The 15609-nt window shown below is 41.3% G+C and overlaps 2 protein-coding genes across 3 annotated transcripts; one reads left to right on the top strand and one right to left on the bottom strand.

The window, feature by feature from the left end:
• Positions 1-1157: 1157 nt before the first annotated feature.
• armc1 (armadillo repeat containing 1) lies at positions 1158-10120 on the bottom strand. Of its 2 annotated transcripts, none has more exons than XM_068582205.1 (7): positions 9940-10120; positions 8926-9137; positions 7365-7456; positions 5375-5567; positions 4752-4868; positions 4097-4171; positions 1158-3450 (listed from the first exon to the last, which is right to left on the bottom strand). In XM_068582205.1, the coding sequence occupies exons 2-7, from the start codon at positions 9085-9087 to the stop codon at positions 3259-3261; spliced, it is 831 nt and encodes a 276-aa protein (XP_068438306.1). In that variant the 5' UTR covers positions 9088-9137; positions 9940-10120; the 3' UTR covers positions 1158-3258. The 2 variants fall into 2 exon arrangements, with proteins under 2 accessions (XP_068438306.1, XP_068438307.1); XM_068582206.1 differs by having other exon boundaries at positions 8926-9134.
• Positions 10121-10393: 273 nt separating this feature from the next.
• On the top strand, positions 10394-15401 carry mtfr1 (mitochondrial fission regulator 1). Its single transcript, XM_068581902.1, has 8 exons — positions 10394-10530; positions 11283-11388; positions 11715-11813; positions 12547-12689; positions 12812-13062; positions 13220-13472; positions 13787-13967; positions 14097-15401. The coding sequence occupies exons 2-8, from the start codon at positions 11353-11355 to the stop codon at positions 14142-14144; spliced, it is 1011 nt and encodes a 336-aa protein (XP_068438003.1). The 5' UTR covers positions 10394-10530; positions 11283-11352; the 3' UTR covers positions 14145-15401.
• The last annotated feature ends 208 nt before the right edge of the window (positions 15402-15609 follow it).

Below are 15609 nucleotides of genomic sequence, written 5' to 3'. Positions count from 1 at the left end.
CCACACTTCATCATTTATTTTCCTTGTCAGGCTTACTGTCTCTCTCTAGTGGTGATAAGTGAGAACTCTGCGCTCGGAGGCCTCACAGGCCTTTCCTACTGCAAATCTCACACACGCAGGTACATATTGGGGCACTGTTAACGGTATTTGTGCGCACTCTCTCTCTCTCTGGTACTGCACGAGTAAAAGAGATTATGAAATGGAGAAGGTAATGTGTAACACATCTCCATCTTTAACTACATGAGATGAAGTGTGAGATTTGAAACTCAATTTTTATGCCAACGTAGATTAAATCTAAGTCAGAAAATGACCTGACGAAAATCATGTTATGTATATTCTGAAACACTCAGTTATATTGTCATTAAAATGAGATGGTTAACCCGACTAGTAGTTACAGCTCCACTAAACAAATGACCGTTGTCTGTTTTACTTTGATCTGTGCATTGAATGTACACCAGATTTACAAAAGTAAGGATTCATTTGCCAAACTGTGCCAAAGCTGGACTTCCTCACGCATCAAGTCTGCACTTAAAACACGACAGCTTTGCTTGTGCTGCAACTTATATTTCATGTCTGATGTTTCCAGTAAGATGCCTTTTGTGTTTTACTTTGCAGGATGTTGATGTAGAAGAGTGTTCTCTGATAATTTACAATTTAAACAGGCTTGAGCATGTTAAGCTCTCTAGCCACCTTCCATTCAAATAATACAGCAGAGCAGTGAAGGCCTCCCCTCCAGCTTGGCACAGTGTTTCATTGGAGACTCAGCAGCAGCAGCAGCAGCAGCAGCAGCAGCAGCAGCAGCAGCATCAGCATCAGTGGCTCCAGGGCCTGCAGCTGGGGCTGGCTGCTGCCTACCAGTACCGGGCTATGGGAGGTGGTGGGCAGGCCACTGGATCGCCCTGGGGCACCTCACTTATGCCCCAGTAAAGAAAAGTGAATTTCCCATCTCTCTCTCTCGGCTAAGAATGGCTGCTGCCTTCAGCAATTTGATTTGACATAAAGTAAAGTCTGGATCGCTGGTGTGACCACTGCACATGCCATGAAGAGTGTCATGAGGGCATAACACTGGGAAATGGATATAGGTCATCTTATCAAATTCAGTACAACCAGATGAAAAGAAAAAAAGCAGCAGACACATTTTGATTTGAAGTTTATCATCATTTGCATTAACAGTCTATGGGAATCTACATGTTTACAGTATGCATTACATTATTTTACATTTGATGACAGACACATGAAGTCTGCACACATGGAGTTACATTTTTTGAGGACTTTAGTTTGTTTGTTTTTGTTGTCATCATCATCCTTAGAGATGTGGTTAATCTAGGATTTGTGGGAAATTTACACGTAAGAACAGTTCTAAGAAACAATGTTCAAATATTTCTTTGCGGTATGAGCCGACATAAAAAATAAAAAATTAAATTACACGATGCAACTTAGAGATTTCTTCTGTGCAAAATGGACAAATAAAGAAGATATTTTAATACTGATCATAATCCTAACCTTTACCAAATACCTTTCATTCCGAAACATAATTTTGAAGGCTGATGCTGATCTATAACAACTAGATTTAATGCAAAAAATGTTATTGCTTTTGCAGAGAAGAAACACCATCAATTCAGATTATTCAGGTCATTCTGTGCCATTCCACCATCCGCTTTGACCTCAACCAACTCTGACATCTACGCACCATCGGAACAATAAAAGTCGCTTGGTCAGCATTGTATATAATAATTATTAATGACACCCACACAAGTCAGAGGAGATACTAATTAATCCTGGAGGAAGTCATGGGGCTGTAAATGCTAAACAAAAGGAATAAACTCACTCAGAGTGTTAGCATTAGCTGAATAGTCCTATTTTGTAACGTAAAATGCAAATCAGTATTACAAAAAGAGAAAAAGAAAATGTCCTTCACATGTAAAGTTTGAGATTTTAGGAAACCAGGCACCATTTACAAAATGTACATAACAACGCCCTCGTCCCAGTATACCACTGCTGCTCATATTAGCGAGTCCTCTGCATGTGTGTGTGTGAGCGTGCACCAACATGATCTTTGCATTAAGGACACTGCTGGCTAAACTGAAACTGTAACTTAACAGGTGGGGCAACACTATTGTGAAAGTGTGAGTGTGAATGTTTGACAAGCAGGCTGCTAACAGGTTTGTCATCTACATGCTAAGCAAGGGATTTACTAAAACTACAGAAGACGGATGTGAGATAGAGGGCTGAAAGCAGAGGTAGCCTAAAGTCTGTGTAATCAACACGAGGAGCTGCCGTTCAACTCACCACCTGCATCCTGCATTATAGTGTCAGTCCAGAGACGGGCTCCAGAGAGTCCAGCTAGATACAGCGAGGAGTGGTATTTTAATTAGTTGTGCAGTGGGCTACAAACACAAGTATGTGAGCTGTGGTTGAATGGGCTGCGGCCTCTTGCTGGTGTCTAGTTTACCATCACTGCTGAAGAGACGTCCCTCATGAGGCTAAAAGCTGCTGCTGCTGCTGCTAAAGGGCCACCTCGGATGCACAAATATTTAATGCGTGGAAGTTATTTTGAATGACTGATGAAAAAATAGCTTAATTAATATGTTAAAAGTAAAACGTCAAAAAAGGCACACACACACAAAAAAAAAAAATCACAGATCTAGGCAATCAGGCAAGATTGGCACAAAAGACTCAGCATGCTAATAAAACTTAAGGGTAAAGAAGAAAAATAAATGTGCCCAATTCGGAAATTGAAAAAAGAAATATGAAAACAAAATATATAGGAGAGAAGACAACAATTGAGAATAGACACTGGTGGAAAGCAACAAAAGAAATCATGCACAAAAGAAAGGGAACTCCCAATTTTCAACGTATTCAAAATCAGCCTCGGAACATTTAAACACGCCTGCCACATGTCCACTCTGCCAACGCGGCGACACACATTTCCAGAACGCTATTTGGTTTCGGCTGATTTGAAGTCCTCTGGCTATGTCTTGTGAGATACATATCAGCCGCTAGTGTAGAGCTGTGCACAAACAGCCAGCAGTGGCATCGGTAGCTTAATATGTACACAAGTGTTAATGTTATTGCAGGTTCCACTTGGCAGTCCAGCGCTTGTTGCGAACGCGTGGCCGAGTTCTGTGTGCTTAGCAGAGGGAAGTCTAGACTAGAGTGTGGCCGAGAGGCAGGGCTTAGTCCGGGACAAGGCCGAGAGATGCTAAGGCTTCAGCTGGATGACAAAACAGGGAGCAGAGAGAGAAACACAGGAAGTGGTCACCAGTAAAAGGAGCGTGTCAGGAAGTTGGCGGCCGTGTTGAGCCAGCCCATTCCGTCTGTGATGGAGCCGACGCGTGTCACTGCTTTGTCCTGCTCCTCGGATGGACTCTCCTCCTCTGGCAGATAGTCTGGGATGTCTGTGTTCTCCTCTACCTGGACCTCTGAGTCCTCCTGGAATGGCAAGATCAGCTACACAAAGACAGACGTGGGTTTTAATAACAGCAAAGAAAATACATTGTGTTTAATATTACCTAAAAGTATGCAGTTTATCCAAACCCTAGTTCCAGGATTAATGTAAAACACAAACTACAGAGCCAAATGATCATCACCTGAAGTCAGATTACATGATTGAGTCAGGTCTGACCCCTGCTGGCCACTTTTATTCATGACTATTACAAATGTTGACAAATGACAAATGACAAATGTTTCTTATCAATTGAGCAATAATTATCAGCTCTCTTTAAAGATTATTAAACAAAAAAAACGTTGGAATCTTATTCGGCAGTTTCAAATACAGCTTCATTAAATGTATCCTCCAAACGAGTAACAGTGCTGTGAAAAGGTGCAACTGGGACTGGTCATGTGTTTGGCAAAAAGAAACTTGCCCACAGGCTGAGGCAGAGATGTGACTAGCTAATCACGTCAGTGTGAATAAATCTCAGCTGCAGGCAAGGGCGGCTACACTCCCTGTACAGAGATACACACAACATACAGCAGGCACGCTGATCCATCAACTGAAAACGGGTCTCGTGTGCAGAAATTTAAGGCAAACGATACAGATCAGGGAGCTTGTTCGTTTGCTTTTCTAATAGATTTGTGCCTCAGCTGTCCTTACCTCTTCTCCGCCCGCTGTCTTCACCACCTGCTGAGCGATCATTACTTTGGTGGAGTTGATTGCTGTGCCCAACGCCTGTGACGGTAAAAAAAAAAAAAAAAGAAGGAAAAAGAACACTTGTTTTCATTTGATACTTTTTTTGAGACTATTCAACTTAAACATTAATAGAATACTTTTGCTAAATCAAATGTGTGATTTGAGTACATGCTCATACATTACTAATAACTATTACTAAGTTATCAATACCATTAACACAGTTATTATCTTACCTTGATACAGTAATCAATAGGTTACACTGAAATGTGCCAGCCCTTATTTGTAGTCTTTGTGTGTTTTCTATAGTGATTAATGGAACAATGGTGTCGCAATATACTCGTGTTAACTCATCATCATATTCTGTCAATACCCCAGTGCCTCTTAAATTAAGCTTCTGACCAGTTATCGTCACAGACTCTCTTCACCTCCCTGCACCTCCATTTTGAATAATTTGAGACAAAACTCTAAACAAACAAAGTTAAAGATGAATTTGACAGAATTATTCACTATAAGGTAAAATAAGCAAATGGTAATGAGCAAAGTTACAACTGAAAATGTATTGTTAAATGGTGTAACCCAAAGTTCCTGAATGATTTTCTGCACCCGGACACACCCTTACCTCAGCTGTAAGGTCAGAGCGGATCCTGACAACACATCTCTTGACGGCCATCTGGAAGGTGAAGCTGATGACCCCTCGAAGCTTCAGCAGCGCCTCCTCACAAAGGCTCCGTCGAGCCTGACAACCGACAGGAAACGGGCGAAAGGTAGGGGTAGATGTGCGAAACAAGGCAAATGCCATGGGTTAAGGGCACGAGTACATAAAAACTCATTATAAAACATTATATTGCTACGTACAACTTGCTGTGGAGAATTACAGTTTAACTGTCTGCCACAGTGCCGTGTGTTTCTGATGGGGCGATAGCGAGGCAGCCCACCAGAGGCCGTCTGTCTGCTGTAATGTAATCTGGCTAGGTGCAAGCATCCTGCAGAGCAGCATTCAGGTTAAATCTCAACGTCCTGCTGTTCAATGGCTGACATTTACAACCCGACGCCTCCACCCCCCAAAACCTGCGCCAGATAGACACCACTAAGCCGCTCTGACAATCTCGAACACCAATAATCGCCGCAGCAGAAACGAAAGCCCAAAAAATAGATTATTGTGCATCAACAGACGTTGGGTTGTGTCTTGAGCTGGGCGTGACTGATGAGTGTCAGACCTGAAAGCATCCTGTGAACACTCACCGAGTCATCCAGTCCATCAATGTGCAGCACCACAGTTTTGGCTCTCTTGTTGTTGGAGCCAAGGAAGAACTGGGCTTTACGCTGGCAGGAGGCAGCGGCTGCCTCGGCCTGTTCGGCTTCTTCTTTACCGGCTACCTGCAAAATCTCATAGATCTCAGAGGCCAGCAGTTTGGTCTCCCCAGGTGACGTACTCCTTTGATGTATGAGAGACAGAAAGAGACAGAGAGGAAAAGGAAAGACAATCATGAAATGATGACTTCCATCATTGGATTTGTCAAATGTGGTTTATGTACATGCAGGTCAGTACTATATTTTACATTTGTAACAATACTACAGGTTCATTGCACTTGACTGTTAGTGTAATAATTGATGTCAAGAATAGATCAATTGAATCTGGTGCACTTTTAACCGGCCATATTACAGTGCCATAATATTTTTGTTTAAAAGGAAAGATAGAAACGCCGATGCAAAAGCAGACAAATCACGGTGCCTGTATGTATGCCTTTGTGGAAGAGTGTGAATCATACCTAAACTTGAAATTAATTGATTAAGCTCCCATTTAGGAAGCCCAAATCTAACACTGGAACTGTAAAAGTCAGTGACAACCGTTTTACCACCTAACTGTTCAATTAATTTAGAAATACAGTCACTCTTTAAATTAGTAAAGACAGTGTTGTTACCTAACACAACATCCAAATTGTAATCAAGCCCATTATCCCCTTAGTCGGGTTTTCGCTGCCCAATTTGCAACAAAACAACAAACACTGCAGAGAATAATATTCAAGTGGATAGAATATTTCCTTGAAGAAGCCCCATAAGGCCAGTTGCAGTTGTTGATATTTTGCGAGGGATCCTGCAATAAACCTGCGGGCTATACTGATTTATATGTTATCAAGTCCTCACTCCTTCTATAGTAACCACACATGACATCAGCTGTCTGGCGAGGCTGCCCTCTGGGAGCCCCGGTGCTGCACAACACACGCTTACTCCGGCTCAACAGAAGCCATACACCCTCCTCGATTGACGTGCTCATCTAGTCTTCACGTCTACGCATCGGGTGAGAGGAAACGTCTTCCTGAGCTTCAGATCTTCATGTGTTGAAGGAATAAAAATGGTATTCACACCTGTTTGGTGCAACTATGCTGAACGCTCCCCCTCAGCCATGTGTTCCCACTCTGTCCAGCTATGATCGACCTCTACCCAAAGTCAGATTGACTGGACTGCGAGCAGGGAAAGCTTCTGCCGTTACTGCAGGGCTCCTCTTGATGCCATGCCTGACTAGCTGAAGTGACTGGCTAACTCCAGGGCAGGCGAGAGCTTTGCCGCAGGAAGAGAAGGGGGAGGGGAAAGCATAATCATACAGGCTACAGCCGGCCACTTGAGCATAGGTCTATTCCTATCAGGGTGCTGATGAGGACCAGCAGTCACTTAGCAAAACTGCCAAAGACCCTCGAGTGAGACCAGCTATCTGGAGCACGACACCTCCTCAAACCAGACTCGCCGACGACATCAGCGTGTGTGTTTATCATGTTCTTATAGAAAGTTGTGGAATAAATTGTGTGCAGTGCTTTTAGAAAAGCCTACAAATGACACCTTCGGAACAAAGAAATATCATTAATATACCATGTGAGCAAAATGAGCCACCTCTGCAAAATAAACCGCTCACTCCATGACAAAACAAGAGCAAATATAAGCTCACATCAGTAAAAACCTGCAAGTGCACAAGGTGGCGAGATGCATTAAAATCTATAAGATGCAGAAACAGCAGTCCAACTGTTTAGCACCCTGTTCTAATTCAACTTTAATCACATTCATCCGGACATGGCACACAGAAGGGCATCTTCCTGTCTGGAAAATCTGCAGACTGGCACACATTGTCCGTGCAAAACAAAAGAAATCCTAGGTTAAGGTTTTACATAAAGAAAGTGCACAGTGAGCATGTGTGTGCATATGTGTGTGCGTGTGTGATGTGGTAGTGACAGGGACTTGCTTCTGCATGACATTCTGCAAACTCAGCATCATGCCCAGCTCGCCCTTCATCTTCTCCCTGTTGGCTCGACATTCTGCCAGGTAGCGCACGGCCTGCAAGGACAAGGGCAACGGTTATCTATCCAGCGACACTCTTCATGATATCATAAGAGAGAGAGGAGGTTTAAAATGGGTGACATGTGGAATGGTAAAATATTACATAACCAAAATAAATACACATGCACTGACCCCGTGTTTATACTTCACTGGTTACCACGAAGGAGCGATTGTTACATAAAGCCACTTAAATGTGTTCTCGCAATACAAGTCATGTGCTGTACAAAAGGGTGGTGGTGGTGGAGGGGAGAGGTTGCTAAATCAAGACTTTGTGGGTTGTCAACCCAAAACCGGCAGTAGATTTCACCATTGGACAGTGATATTAAATACGTAGCCCACCATGTACCGGCCTGTGACTGGGGCTCAATCCCAATGTACGGCCTTAAAGCCCGAACCCTCAGGGACTTACTAACCTCACTTGTTATGGTTGAGTGTGAGAGACCGTAAGGGCTTGAAATGGTGTGAATACGAATGGCACAGCTCTTTGCTGCGACATATCATGTTATGACAACGTCATATAATGTTATGAAAAATTACGGGTATTTATTTCATATTTTTTACTCCCTGATTTGAACGTCTATCAGGCTTTTATATCATGGGATGAAAGTTATTTGTCAAATAATCTATTTACGCGTTTTTGTCAAAACAGCTTTGATAACAAAATTAAGACATTTTGAATGAGCAAATTAAACCAGCTATATATATATATATATATATATATATATATATATATATATATATATATATATATATATATATATATAGGGTTCGGGCTTTTTATATATATATATATATATATATATATATATATATATATATATATATATATATATATATATATATATATATATATGTTTTTTTACCTTAATGTTTCTGTGTAAAATTAAACATCCATGTGCGATCCTATTTTTTCGCCAACTTCCACTGGAAACCCCCATGATTAACAGTCACATTGCTATGAATTGTGGTAATTCTCTTGGGCAGCGCCTGCAGACTTACGGAAAGTGTTCATAAAGGGCTCAAAATGTCTCAAGAGAGCCCTCAAACACTCTGCAATTTGACAGTGGGACAGCCCTAAACCCTCACAGACTTTGCGGGAACGTTCATCAGAGTCTGAGTGTGGAGGTTGGGATTGGGCCTTTGCCTTTCACAGTGGTGGGGGAAATGGCCTTCAGGGTCACTGAAACCTGCTCTGCCACTTCTGGACAGCAGGGGGGGACAAAATATACCACAAGCAGAAAACACCTATATTACCAAAACCAGTAGGTGAACACAACTCATTGTTCAACCAAGACTAAATGTATTAAACAGCTGCTGTGACTATTTCCACTAGCACCTTTAGATAATTCATTTCCGTCTTTGTATGACGGTACTGAATAATCTTATAGTTCTAAAAAAGTCGCTTTTTGTAAAGAGTGTCATGTGTGAACTCTTAAAGAAAATGAAAAAATATGGATCCCGCTTACCAATAGTGCAGAGTAGACGACCTGTGGATTGGGGTGGTCCAAAAAAAGGATGAGACCTGGCAGACAGCCTTGGTCTTCTACTATGGCTCTTCGGTTCAGGGGGTCTGCAGCAAGATCTCGCAGCTGGTTCACCACAGTGAGTGCATCCAGCTCCGCACTCATGGCGCCTCTTGTCTTGATGCCACGCACATCAAACCAACCCCTTCACTCTACTGGGGAAAGAGACAATGCAAATCAGGGAGCTTACATCGATAATTATTATTAGACCAGTGTTTTCTACATTAATTATTATTAGGTCTACAAAATGTCAGAAAATGTCCATCGAATTTTCCAAAGTCCATCTTTATTTTATTTTATTTAAAACAATACACTTCCAAAGATATAACATGAGCAATGACAAAATAACGAAAAGAAAACAAGCAGTACATTTTCCTATTTGAGAGATTGGAGCCTGAATCTGAATCTTGGCAAACGCTTTTATGTCAATCAACTAATCAATGAATCACCCAATTGTTGCAACACTGAACCAACTACGTGTCATGTGCATACAACAAATAATAATACACTTTGTAAAAAAGTGTCGGTGGCATCCACCAGCTATTAAACTTAACAGTCCCATTGCCTCTGGCTACGTTTCACTGATTTGTTGAGAGTTTCTGAAGCTTTATATCAGCAACAACCTCTGAAATGTGGTGCTCCACAATCTGATTGATTAGTGACGTTAGTAAATACTTTAAGTACTGCATTTAGTGATATGCACCGATAAGGCTGTCGTGGTCACGGGAAAGTAAACACAGCTTAGCATGCTTTGAAAGGCACATGTTTAAGTAGTGTGGTTTAATCACTTGCTCTACTTCCAACACAATCGTGTAATTTTGTAAGAGATTAATACTCTTGTTTTGCCAAAGACACTCTCTACGACCCCCAACCTCACCTCAAAACACGCCCTGTCGTACAGAGGCGACTCAGCAGCTAAGCTAGGCTAGCGAATGTTACTTGACAATCATAGCATACCTTTTTGACAGTTTTCAGTAAAATCATGAGACAACACCAGCTGACTTCAGTTACAAAACATTCAAAAACGACGTAACAAAAACGTCCGATGCCCCCTTAAAAACTACTGTAACAAAATAATGTCCCTAAAACTAGGCCTGCGCCTCTCCCTTCAGTACGCTTCTTTGGCTAGCAGCTGTGACCAGTGTTTGGGTTTTTGTGGCACATCAGCGGGTACAGCTGTTTTGAGAACGAGGACATCCCAGTTTTCCACATTAATCCTAGCAGATCACACCTATCACCTCCCCGCCGGGAAATGTAGGCACATATATCGAACAAACACTCACGTTCTGGAATGTGAGTGGACAAAAGGATTTGACCGATGGAAAAACAAACCAATCATCAGGTTGTTCGCTCATACAGACCAGAAACAGTTGGTGACTTGGTCTGTCAATCAACGTAATTGACCAATAGAGGCATTCCATGGCCACAACCTCCATGTTGTAATCCGTATAATCCAATTGGCTCCTCCCACATAGTAACCACCTTAGAGGTCCGTCGGTTGACAAGGTGGAAAAACGAAAGAAAAGTTGTCTTCTATCGTCAGTTTCGGTAAGTTAGTCTCAAAGTCACACACACGGTCGTGGAATATGATTGTAACGTTGACGGCTGACGGGTGAACAAAGTGTGCTTGTCTTCGACATGTCCTAATAAATGTGGTTGTGAATGTGCTATCCTCGTTAGCATTATGTGGCGTTAGTCACTCTGCCCGCAAAAGTTCATATGAACCGTTTGATTTTCTTTTCCTAAAACTTGGGTGTCACGTGCATGATATCAGTTTACATCTTAACAGAAATGCGACTGATTCACTTTTACATGTTTCTTGAGGTCTTTATGTAGGTTCTGAACTTTCACAATGTACAAACCGCGCCAAAGAGAAACTTGTAAACGTTATAAAACTAGCTGTATAACCATTGTTGAATGTATTTTTTAGTTAATCAAGCATGTATAACAAGCTTTCTTTTTTAAATACATATCAGTATTTAGCGGTACAGACGATATCAATATATCCAATATTATCATTGCTGCCAATGACATATTAAGATAATAACTTATATCTAGTCGGTTTGTACTTTGACAGTTGTATTTCACGCCCCACTTTTTCTAATTGTAATTCCTTAATCGGTTATTGGCAGCAATGATAATATTGGATATATTGATATTGTTTGTACCGCTAAATACTTATATGTATTTGTGTTGCATCTTAGCATTGCAGATCCCTAAAGCTCATCAAGAAGTCATTTTTGGCTTTGAAAGTGGCGATTTAACCTACATTTCTCCCTCTTGCTCTGTGTTTCTTTTAGATGACCGTTTGGTGATGACAGGCTTTAATTTGGGGCATGTGGTCATCTGCCCTTGTGAAAAGCAACAGAAATGAGTAAAGACAATCCACCAATTGAAATGGACCTGGTATGTGACCATTCCTGTGCATGTCCGACTCAATAAGTCTTTGCTAAAATCAACATTTCCAAGCATACAATCAGAACACTATTTCAAAGTCTAACTTAGATGCCGAAACGCCACGTTGTTGTACTTTTGTCTCATCTGAAAGCCCATTGTTGACGTCTCATGTGCAACATCTAAGAACTAGTGAATGTTTCCACTTGAGTGCAGCTTGTGTTGACTCCACGTAGTTTATCAGTAAAGTATTAGTAATTGACAGACTGTGGCATATTGTTGTTTTTTCTTCTTACATTTGTGATGTAAATGATGCGTTTCATCTTTTTGTTTTGCAGGCTCTTGGATCAGCCAAGTCCTACGGGTCCTCGAGGAGTATTGTGAGGAGAATAGCTTCTAATCTTCCTATTAATCCCTGCCCGAGGGTTCATTTTCAGGTGAGGGAAGGTTACCATGATGATAATTGTGATCCTGTTGTCAGGTAATTTAACAGACATACCAGTCTGTAGTATGTATAGCTAGTATTTTAGGAGAATGGCGTGTTTTTGTCCTATTTATTAGAACCCTGTTTCCTTTTCTGGTTTTCTGCCGGTCTCTCCTGACTGTTCACTCATTTTCGTCCAACTTTTGTTTACCTCAGGTTGTCTGTTTATGGTTCATAAAATGAAAACAGTCAGAGTGGGTGAAGTCATTAGGACAGAGATATGTGTGTCCACAATTCATTTTATTGTTTTAACAGTTAACAAGTCAACTTCTGAGGTATTTCTAATCTGTGGCAATGCAATAAAATAAAAAATATACTGAATTGCTTCTCCTTACTTTTCTGTCTCTTTCAACACTGTGCTTTCTCTTTTCTTCCTATTCTTTGTCCCCAGCTACCTTCCCTAGCTTTGAGGAATGCAGTATGTCTGCTTTAGGTCAGTGTGTTCAGCAACCTTCAGTAACTTGAGTGAATTGAATCCCTACTGAGCTACCTTCTAACATACCTGGACATTTCATTAACATCGTATAGATTCCCTCTACCCCTCCTAAGCCGGAACTACCCTTATTTCCTATTTATCCTGAATCACTCCCTCTATTAGTGGTTGAAATGCGGTGATGTTGCGTGCCGTGGCGTGTGCTATTTTTTTTGTCCAAATGTTGATCATGGCTGCTCTTTCTCTCTGACAGCTTTATCCATACAGTGAAGACGCTGGTGTCCTAATTGGCGCCAGAAGGCCGAACAGTTTGGTGGCCTCTCTGGCTGATGTCGCCTGGATCGACAGGGATGATGAAGACGACGACGGTGGCGAAGGCTCTTTTGGCAGACACAGGTGAGAGTGAGATAGTGACCTCTCGGCTTATATCTTCTCTGTGATTATTGTATTTATGTGTAATAATTTACCCTTTTCTGTGAGTAGCATCTATTAAAAGGGGTTTTATCCCTTTGACGCAGGTCAGTGATCCCACAGGGACTCGTGTTCCGAGCCCGCCAGCCTCATCCTCAGAGACGACACTTAACCCGCCAGAATTCACTACCAAGCCTGCATCAGGGGACTCCGGACCCCCAGGGGACTCCGGACCCCCAGGGGCCTACTGTCAACGATGAGGCAATTCAGAAGATCGGTGCACTGGAGACGGAACTCGCCAAACTCAGACTACAGATAGCACAAATTGTACTGGCTCAGGAAAAGAACACACAGTCAGGTATGTCTGACATCTCTTTCTGTTTGGCATAAGTGAATTGAGAGATTTGTTTTCCTTGGTTTGCTCTACTGCAGTAATATAGAATGTCCTCTAGATGGCAGCAGAGCTTCACATGTCGCACAGCTTTAAGATTTTTCTTTCCTTTGTTTCCCCTCAGCTGCTACCACAGGGCCACCTCCCCCTCCACCCTGTGGCACCCTGCCTCCCCCTCCTCCACCACCTCCTCCTCCTCCTCCTCTTCCACCACCCTTAAGTCTTCAGCGGACATTTTCTGCCTTTGACTTGATAAAGGAGCGCAGGGGGAAGAAGACAGACAGCCAAACAGTTTTGGATTCAAAGGCAGCAGAAATTCCCAGCATGCTTGATGTCCTGAAAGACATGAGTAAAATCAAATTGCGATCAGTCAAAAGGTACATAAATACAGAATCAACAAGAAAACATTAGATGCATTCGGAAATGATGATAATAAATATGTATCCCAGCAAATTATAGTTGTTTATGGTATTGTTTTATTCATTACTTTAATGAAGTGTTGTGTTACAGATTCAACCCAAGCTGAGACATCTTTGCCTCGTTTATAGCTCATATCTGAATGCATCTTCACATCAACACATGTAGACTTCTATAGTCTTGAGCAGCTGCTACAGATGGAAAGACATGTCATGTACAACACACATGGTTAAATACCAGTTATTCATAATTGTTCTTGTTAACTGTCCCATAGTCGGCCAGAGGACGGTGAAGACAAAGGGAAGTCCACCCAGCATCTAGATGCTGCAGCTCTCATCGCCGAGGCCCTGAAACGCAAGTTTGCCCATCGCTACCGACACGACAGTGGACAAGGAGACCAGGAGGAATTCAAACTTCCCGTTCCAGAAGTGAAACCTAAAACTGAAACTCCTATGGTGAGAGGTGTTTCTGTATTCATTGCTGTTAAGCCTCCACATAGTCGGCCGTTAATGAATCCTTAGTGGACCAACTGAAGATATTGTTTGGAGAAAACTATCTAATCAGTGTTCTATCTGTTTTTACAGTTTGGGCAGCACATGTTGAAATCAACTGGAAAAAAAAAGTTGCTCTAATCGGCTGATTCTGATCTCAAGGTCCAGATGTGATGCGGAGACTTTGAAGTGCCTTTACCCTCTAAACATGAGCTGTTTCTGTGGAAGAACAAGGGATTCTGCCCGAGGGGATATCAGTCATCTCATATTGTTGCATCCAAGTCATCTTTTTTTTTTTGCACTTTTCTAAATTATAATATTAGCTTTCTCTTTTAAAAACAAGATAATTTTTGTTCAACAGAATGTCTTTATGTTTTTGAGTTGAATAGTTAAAATGTCCTGAGTGACAGACGCAACACTACAGAAGTGATGAGATGAACTCTATTAGTTTTATTGCTCAAAAACTTAAACTTGTTGCACATCGCATATTTGTTCATGTGTGCGTTCCTATTTTAAGGGCTCTGAAAGCTGAAGAGTTCCTCGACCACAGACAAAAGGGAGCACTTTCTTACTTGAGGAATATTGTGCTGTATTGTTTATACATGTATGATAGACTAATTTATGATTGGAATCCTTCTATTTATGTTGTGGTTTAAGTAGATAATTAAGATTTTAACACATAATTATGTCATAGATTTGTCCGTTGTTAATTCTAGGGGGCTTGTAGACAACATTGTACTTTGTCTGGTGAGTCTGTGTCCCAGTTGCCAGTCTTGCCGGGTCGTGTGTCTTTACCCAGTTTTAGTTGAAATTACTTTTCTCTTTAGTACAATCTGTTTAAGAGCCAAAGACATTCCAGTGATGATCTGCGAGATTCTGCCTTTCACTGCCAAATATCTTTTCTTTTCTCACTCCCATTTAAGATGATTCCTTAAATATGGAGGGAAACAGATACTGTAACTGAAGCAAAGTTCATATTTCTTGTTTCTGTTATTGAAGGTACAGGCACATATGCAATGTGTTGTTGCTTTATCTTTTAAAGACACAGTTCAACATAATCAGTAAATAAATACTAGTTTCTATTTAAAAAACATTTAATTATGGGTCCTAACATACCCATTGTTATCAGTATTCAAAAAGGTATAAACTTGCTTTTGTGCCAGTAATCACATTTTCATGCCCGTTTGAAAAAGACAGACCGCTGTGGGCCTTTCTAGGGTTTTTAGTTCTTTGTTCAAAGTGACTGATTGTTCTTTATGCCAGTGTAGTTGCTGCTTCAAGTCAACTCTACTAGTTTCATATTTTTAGGCAACATGGACTTGGTTTGTCAGAAGGATTTTTGTAGAAAAACCGTTAACTTGAACGCTCAAATCTCTAAATAAAAGTTTATCGTCCGTCCTGACTTGTTCTGGTGTAAATCTATCAGTTTCACCCTGATGAAAGTCACCGTCCCTCATATTCAATGGCCTCTAAGCAGTTTAACAGTCAAGAGATCAAAGATCCATTATTGATTTATCATTTCCATATTTCTGCTAATGTTCACTACAGTATTAGACTAAATGCTTTAACTGTGTCCAAGTCAATGAAACAATGTTCAACAACAGGT

This window comes from Clinocottus analis, unplaced genomic scaffold (genome assembly GCF_023055335.1).
Source record: "Clinocottus analis isolate CAN_PGR_092001 unplaced genomic scaffold, fCliAna1.0.p SCAF_18, whole genome shotgun sequence".
Classification (NCBI taxonomy): domain Eukaryota; kingdom Metazoa; phylum Chordata; class Actinopteri; order Perciformes; family Cottidae; genus Clinocottus; species Clinocottus analis.
The sequence above is the reverse complement of the archived record's forward strand: the minus strand, read 5'-3'. Positions and strand labels throughout refer to the sequence as shown.